At 51.4% G+C, this 7808-nt stretch overlaps 1 protein-coding gene across 1 annotated transcript; it reads left to right on the forward strand.

Annotated features, from left to right (window-relative positions):
* Positions 1-5647: 5647 nt before the first annotated feature.
* LOC102445151 (olfactory receptor 52B2-like) lies at positions 5648-6598 on the forward strand. The gene has a single exon (XM_075932783.1). The coding sequence runs from the start codon at positions 5648-5650 to the stop codon at positions 6596-6598; it is 951 nt and encodes a 316-aa protein (XP_075788898.1).
* Positions 6599-7808: the final 1210 nt, after the last annotated feature.

Below are 7808 nucleotides of genomic sequence, written 5' to 3' on the forward strand. Positions count from 1 at the left end.
TCATGGTCTGGGGTTGACTGGCCCCGCCCCTTCCTGTTTAGGCCAAGCCTTTGCTGTTTAGGCCCTGTCCCATCTGGACTAGCCCGGGCCAATTCAAAATTTCTGAAGTGGCCCCCAGGGAAAAATTATTTTCCATGCTTGGGCTATTTCTACACTTCAAGGCTATGTCTACACTCACGGCTTCTTGCGCAAGTAGTGCCGTTCTTGCATGAGAATCCGCAGAGCGTCCACACTGCCCGCCTGCTCTTGCGCAAGGAAATGTACAGTACGGCATGGTAAGAGAGGGCTTCTTGCGCAAGAGCTACGCTCTTTTTTAACAGGTGTAAGCCCTCTTCTGCAGGAATCTTGCGCAAGAGGGCAGTGTGGGCGCTCAGCAGGGATTTCTTGCACAAGAGAGCGTCCACACTGCCATGGGTACTCTTGTGCAAAAGCACAGCTTACACACGGCAGTGTGGATGTTTTCTTACACAAGACTTCTTGCACAAGAACAACTTGTGCAAGATGCTGCCAGTGCAGGCATAGTCCAAGGATTTTGCTCAAAATCACGCAAAGCGTCCACACCTCCAGCGTGTTATTGCGCAAGATAATCTACAATCGACAGAACAGAGGGCTTTTTGCTGTGTGGGTATACCTCCTACGAGGCATAACTCCGTTTCGTGCTACAGCTCTTGCCCAAAAAGGCAGGAGTGGATGCTCCACAGCGGTTTCTTACACAAAAAGGGACATCAGAGCTTTCTTACGCAAGGGCTCTCTTGCACAAAAGCACGTCGCATTTGCGATGTGTTTTTAGGGCTGAACTCGCTTTTGCACAAGGAGTTTTGTACAAGAACTCTTCCGCAAAAGGCGTCTTCCGCAAAAACCCTGCAGTGAAGACAAAACTTTACTGTTTTGACCTTCACAACATCAGTTGGCAAAGAGTTCCACCTGGTCATTGTGTGTAAAAACACCCCTGGTCACTCGTTTTAAACCTGCTACAACTTAATGATTCCTCTCTTCATTTTATAGCAGGGGATAAATAACATTTCCCTTCCAGACCATGCATGCTTAAATTCCACGGGGCAGATTCAAACCTAGGATTTCTATAGCTTAATGGTGGAGTCTCTAGCTTGAGCTATGCAGTCAGGGGCCTTGCAACAGATGCTAAACAAGTGGGTTACCCATGTTTATAGAGAACTCCATTATATCCCCTCTTATTCATATCTTGCCAGTATTTATTCTCCCAGTCTTTGGGGTCTACATATGTTAGCTCAGCATCTCTGTTTCCTTTCCTCTCTAGTTCTACTCCCTTCCCAATATGGTGTCCTCTCCCACTGCTCTCTGCTTTGTATCTTGGCTTTACAATACTCCATAAATTGCCAATGTTCCAGCAAGTCTCTCTGGTACTTGTTAGGGAAGAAAACTCCTGCCACATTTGACTCAGCTGCATCTCTCTTGGAGCTGGAGGGGGAATTTCCAGTGGGGATTCCATTCCTAGACACTAGGAACATCACGCCTGTAAACACACAAATCCCCTGACCCCAGCCTGCCCCTGCCTGCGGCTGAGCTGGAAACTGCTCTGTGCCCAGGGCTCCCTGCTGGCTCCAACCCCGCTGGGACTCCCAGGCAGGCAGGATAAATGTCCCTGCCTCTGAGTCCTGGCCAGTGTGGTTCCTGACCCTGCAGCTCCCCACCTGGATCCCAGGCAGAGACTCCTCATCCCTGGCTGAGGCAGGAGCCCGGTGAGTGTTAGGGGGGAGCTCTTGTACGGTGCCCCTCTGCTGAGAAAGGTGCCCTCGCGTGTCATCAGTGGGACCTGAATTCACCAAGGACCCAGTCCAGGGGAACCCCCCACAGCCTCTGGGGCCCCTCAGAGCAGGGGGCAGGTCTGGTGGAGGAGGATGGCGCCTGCAGGGGAAGGAAAGGCAGGGGAAGTACAGAGCAGGCTGCCAGGGGCACAAGTCTTGGTTTCCCTGCCACAAAGTTCAGGGCAGAGCCAGGCAGAGACACCAGCATTTCCTACCCTGAGCCCCCAATGACTCTGCTATGAAATGCGAATGAACGTCCGGGACACAGACACTGGGGCAGGGCTGGAGGGAGCAGAGAGGGTGGGTGTATGGCAGTAGGGCAGCGGACAGACAGAAGCTGTACTGTGTACAGATATAAATAGTGATAGAAATGTCGCCGTGTTAGTCTGGGGTAGCTGAAGCAAAATGCAGGACAATGTAGCACTTTAAAGACTAACAAGATGGTTTATTGGATGATGAGCTTTCGTGGGCCAGGTTTTGATCTGAGGAAGTGGGTCTGGCCCACGAATGCTCATCATCTAATAAACCATCTTGTTAGTCTTTAAAGTGCTACATTGTCCTGCATTTTGTGTACAGATATGGTCTTCTAACATCAAAGAAGATATTTTGGCCTTGGAAAGGGTTCAGTAAAGGGCAACTAAAATGATTAGGGGTTTGGAACGGGTCCCATATGAAGAGAAGCTAAAGAGACTGGGACTTTTCAGTTTAGAAAAGAGGAGACGGAGGGGGGACATGATAGAGGTCAATAAAATCATGAGTGGGGTGGAGAGGGTGAATAAAGAAAAGTTCTTCATTAGTTCCCATAATAGAAGGACTTGAGGACACCAAATGAAGTTAATGGGTAGCAGGTTAAAAACTAATAAAAGAAAGTTCTTCACACAGCACATAGACTGTGGAACTCCTTGCCAGAGGAGGCAAGAACTATTATAGAGCTTAAAGAGAAGCTAGATAAATTCATGGAGGTTAGGTCAATAAAAGGCTAATAGACAGGGGGTAGTAATGGTGTCCCTGGCCTCTGTTTGTCAGAGGCTGGAGACAGATGGTGGGAGACAAATCGCTTGATCATTGTCGTTGGTCCACCTCCTCTGGGGTGCCTGGTGCTGGCCACTGTCGACAGACAGAATACTGGGCTAGATGGACCTTTGGTCTGACCTAGTATGACCTTTCTTATGTTATGTTCTTATTTAAGCTCTGTAGTTACTCTGTGCTGTGAGGGAAGTTGCAATTCTCATGGAACACCTGACGTCTCCACTCCCTACCCGGCCTCACGGCTGTAGGGGGCTGGGCCTGCCCAGGAGGCCTTGGGAAAGGCTGCCCAGGGACATTACTGAAGCAGTGAGAAGGGCTGGGGTGAGTGGCAGGGCATCTGCAGCCAGGAAAAGGCCCTGGATCTCAGCTTCCAGGCATTTAGGTAGGGAGGCACCCGGCACCCAGGCAGGCTTTGCAATGGAACGTCCCTGCCTGGGGCACTCGGATAATTCCACACCCGGCAGACGTTCTAGGGCCCAGAGGAGCTCATGGGGTGTCGTTCGTGCTGGAGGCTCCTGCTCAGCTGTCACCCTAGAGAGTCTCCCGGGCGTCTCTGAGCTGGGCCTGGCTGTGGCCCCAGGGAGCCCTCACTGACCAGCTGCTGGCCTGGGGCAGCGAGTGAAAACAGCAAAGAGCAAAGAGCAAAGTGCAGCTCCCACCAACGGACCTTCCCAGGCTGGGCTGGATTAGGGTCCAGTTTGTCGAACCTCCCCCATCGCCTGTGAGTAGCACCAGGGCTGCAGGGAAGGGCAGGAAACTCCAGCACGGGCAGATGTCGGGAAACTTGGCACTTTCCCGGGATTGTCCAGACCCGCAGTCGTCAGCCACCATATTCGGTGGGCAGTAGGAAGGTTTTACCTCTCCTCAGGGGCCTCCCTCTGGCGCCGGCAGGGGACCTGGCCTTGCTTGGGCTGCAAATCTGCAGTGTGTGAATTTGGAAATACCATGGACGTGCCCAGGCTTCCCTGGAGCCTTGGCTCTTGGCTGGGCTGGGAAGAAGGGGTTCTGGTTCCAAGCTGCCCCGGGAGAGAGGGCTACCCTGATTTTAGACTCATAGACTCATAGACTTTAAGGTCAGAAGGGACCATTATGATCATCTAGTCTGACCCCCTGCACAGTGCAGGCCACAAAATCTCACCCACCCCTCTTAGAATAATCCTCTCACCTATATCTCAGATATTGAAGCCTTCAAATACTTTGAAGACCCCAAGATGCAGAGAATCCTCTAGCTGTAATCTGTACCCCATGTTACAGAGGAAGGCGAAAAACCTCCAGGGCCTCTGCCAATCTACCCTGGAGGAAAATTCCTTCCCAACCCCAAATATGGCGATCAGCTAAACCCTGAGCATGTGGGCAAGACTCACCAGCCAGACACCTAGAAAGTTCTCTATAGTAACTCCTATCATCCCTCCATTGACCTATTTCCCACTGATAATGAATGGTCAATTAGTTACCAAGATCATGTTATCTCATCAAACCATCCCCTTCATAAACCCATCTAGTTTAAACTTGAAACCAGATAGATCTTTTGCACCCACTACTTCCCTTGGAAGGCCGTTCCAGAACTTCACTCCTCTAATGGTTAGAAACCTCTCATGAATTCTCTCCCTGCAGTAGCTTGGGGTAGATAAGAAGCGCCCCTCCATGGCTGCCCCAAACCAGCAGGCACCACAGGGAGGAATTCATGTGACCTGACTGGGGCTTGTCCCGTCCATCCCCTTCTGCACTCCCCAGCCACAGTGAGTGATGCAGCCAACGGCACATCCACCGCCTCTGCCAATTTCCCCTCGCTCCATGCTGGGGCAACAGCGAGCACGGGGCAGGGAGCTGCTCCCCTGCCCCATCCCTAATGGATTCTTGGAGGAAAAGAGACTTTGGACAGTCCCAGACAGAAGGGAAAGGGGACGGGTGTGTGTCTCTTTCCTGTGTGGTGTGCTGAGCGGAACTTGCTTTGAAGCAAGGATAAGACACAGTTGCCTAGCACATTGGGTGGTCCTAGCTCCTAGCGCTTCAGAGGAGTGCTCGAACGGACAGACTTACGGACAGAAACAGACAGACAGGCCGACTCTTTCAAATATAGTGGAATCGTGTGATAATTTACTTATCAAAGCCAACGATTAGAACTTGCCCTCAGGCTCCTCTGCCCGGCGATGCCCAGTTCCCACCGGGGAGAGGCTGACTGTCATTTGCCTTGCTGGCCCATGGGCTGGGGAGTAGGGTTAGCAGAATGGAGCCAAACGCGCTTGGGTGGCTCTATGGCCGGGCACTGTCCATGGGTGCAGGGAGATTCTATCCCTGTTGTGTCTGGGGCCGGTCCAGCCACCGCTGGGATCCTGGGTCCTGTCCTGTGTCCCCAGGCTCCGAATCCATTAGTGCCCCTTTCTGCACTGAGGCACCTCTGAGTGGCTGCTGTGTCAGTGGGTTCGGCAGATCCTGGGGGGTTCAGCGTCTCAGTGGCAAAGCAGGGAGCAGGGCCAGAGCTGGGACAATAAATCCTCAAGCAGCGTGAGTAGCTGAACAGGCTCTTGTTGCTTCCAGGTGTGTTCCAGAGCTCATGGAGGCCGGCTTCATGGGCTAGGCTCTCTGAGACTCTTCTCTGGCCCTGTCTGCTCTGTGGCTGGTTTGTCGAGTGGTCATCTCAGAGCTCCTGACAGGTCACTGTCATCAGCTCCGGCTCTGTCCTGCCCAGCTCTGAGTACAGCTCTCAGGCCCAGGGGTGCAGAGCGTGAGCGGGGAGTGAGAAGTGAGTGTGAGAGGGGTAGGAGCCCAGCAGGCACTGACCTTGTCTCTCCTTCCAGCCGGGCCCAGCGCCCAAGCGGAGTCCTCAGCGCCCCATGGCCGCGCCCAACAGCACAACGTTCAGTCACCTCAGCTTCATCCTGGTCGGCATCCCGGGCCTGGAGCCCTGGCACCCCTGGATCTCCATCCCCTTCGCGCTGATGTACACGGCGGCTGCTCTGGGGAACTGTGGTCTCCTCCTGCTCATCGCCACCCAGCACAGGCTGCACGAGCCCATGTTCATTTTCCTCTCCATGCTGGCGGTGGCCGACGTACTGTTATCCACCTGCACAGTGCCCAACACGCTGGCCATCTTCTGGTTTGGACGTAAGGCTATTTCCTTCAGTGCCTGTCTCACCCAGCTCTTCTTTTTGCACTTTGGGATTAATGTTGATTCGGCCATCCTGCTGGCCATGGGGTTCGATCGATACGTCGCCGTCTGCGACCCCCTGAGGTACACGACTGTCCTCACCAATGAGAGGATCGGGAAAATAGCCACGGCTATTGTGTTCAGAAGCTTTTGTATAAATGTGCCTGTTGTTTTTCTCGTCAAGCGGCTGCCCTTCTGTGCAAGCAACGTCATCCCACACTCCTACTGTGACCACATCGGGATGGCCAGGCTGGCCTGTGCGGATATATCCATAGATATCTGGTATGGCTTAGCAGTGCCTATTGCAAATATTATACTAGACTTTGTGCTTATTGCTGTGTCTTATGTGCTTATTCTCAGGGCTGTCTTCAAGCTGCCCACAAAAGATGCCCAGCACAAATCTCTTAGCACCTGCAGCTCCCACGTCTGTATCATCCTCTTATTTTTCATCCCTGCCTTTTTCACTTTCCTAACCCACCGCTTTGGCCACAATATCCCTAAACACGTTCACATCCTGCTGGCCGATATCTACGTGCTCATCCCCTCCGTGCTAAATCCCATTGTTTACGGGATAAAAAGCAAGCAGCTGCGGGTGCAAATGGTCTGCGTGTTGTCTCGGAAAGGGAGATGGTGCTGAGACAGAGCTATGAGATTTACTAGCAGGGTTCTTCCTCAACGCAAGGTGAGGGCCTCGTGGCACTGAAGAATGGACATTAACACTTTAATTCCCTGTAGCAAAACAGACATTTTCCTCACTGGGAATGTTTCTTTGTAGCTCTAGGATAAGGTCTGTGACACTTTTCCCGCACCGCCCTGCTCCCTCCATACTATGAAATGGATGGATGGATATGAATATACATAACTCAAAAGTGCTTTCAGATAATTAGTTCGTGTAACCCATCAATCCTCACGTGTCACGTCACGATCTTCTGGGTCTCTTTCTCTTACATTGGCGTGTGTATCATTGGTGTGTGTAAGTTTAGATCTATGGAATAGGGAATTTTTTGCCAGTTTCAGATGTGTGAATGAGAGAACTGAAGGGTGTTACCCTCAGCTGTTAAACAATCTCTTTTGTCCTTAAGGCTGAGCAGGGGTTGGTTGGGAGGTGCCTCAATACTTTAACAAAAAGAATAGGAAAGCAGAGGTCTTGGTCTTTTGGCTGGGCTGCAGCTGAAGGAAAGGAGACGAAGACGCCAAGGCAGGGAGACAGCCATGGTTTGTGGCGCAGCTGGAGAAGAAGTTTTAAGATGAGGGAATCAGAGTCAGGAAAATGAGAGAGAGTGAGATGCAGAAGGAACGGGAGCTGTGCAGACTCTGAGAAGCAGCCAGGGTGGTTGTCATGATCATGAGTGTTAGCCAGCAGCCTTGGACGTAGGGTCTGTCTACACTGCCTCTCTAGTTAGAACTAGGGTGGCTAATGTAGTCATTCGAATTTGCAAATGAAGCCTGGGATTTAAATATCCCAGGCTTTATTTGCATGTTCCTGGGTGCCACCATTTTTAAATGCCCCGTAGTTCAAACTACCTGCCTGCAGCTACACGTGGCACAGCTTCGTAGTTCGGATTAAAGCTCCAAATTCGAATTACCGTTACTCCTCATTGCAGGGTAAAGTCTAGATAAATCCATTGGGTTTTATTGTTTTATCATTTAGGGAATGGGGTGTGGTATCTGTGCACTTTTAAACGATGTTTTGGCTTTCCTTTGTCACTAAGTCCTGGGCCCATGGTAGAGTTTCTCCACGAGCATTATTGTATTTCTTTTCCATCTGGTCATTCGGCTTGCCACAGGAATATTGTGTTGATAATAAAAGTTCTTTCTCTGTTCTTCTTATTAACCTTGTATTGGTT

Source organism: Pelodiscus sinensis, chromosome 1 (genome assembly GCF_049634645.1).
Source record: "Pelodiscus sinensis isolate JC-2024 chromosome 1, ASM4963464v1, whole genome shotgun sequence".
Taxonomy (NCBI): Eukaryota; Metazoa; Chordata; order Testudines; family Trionychidae; genus Pelodiscus; species Pelodiscus sinensis.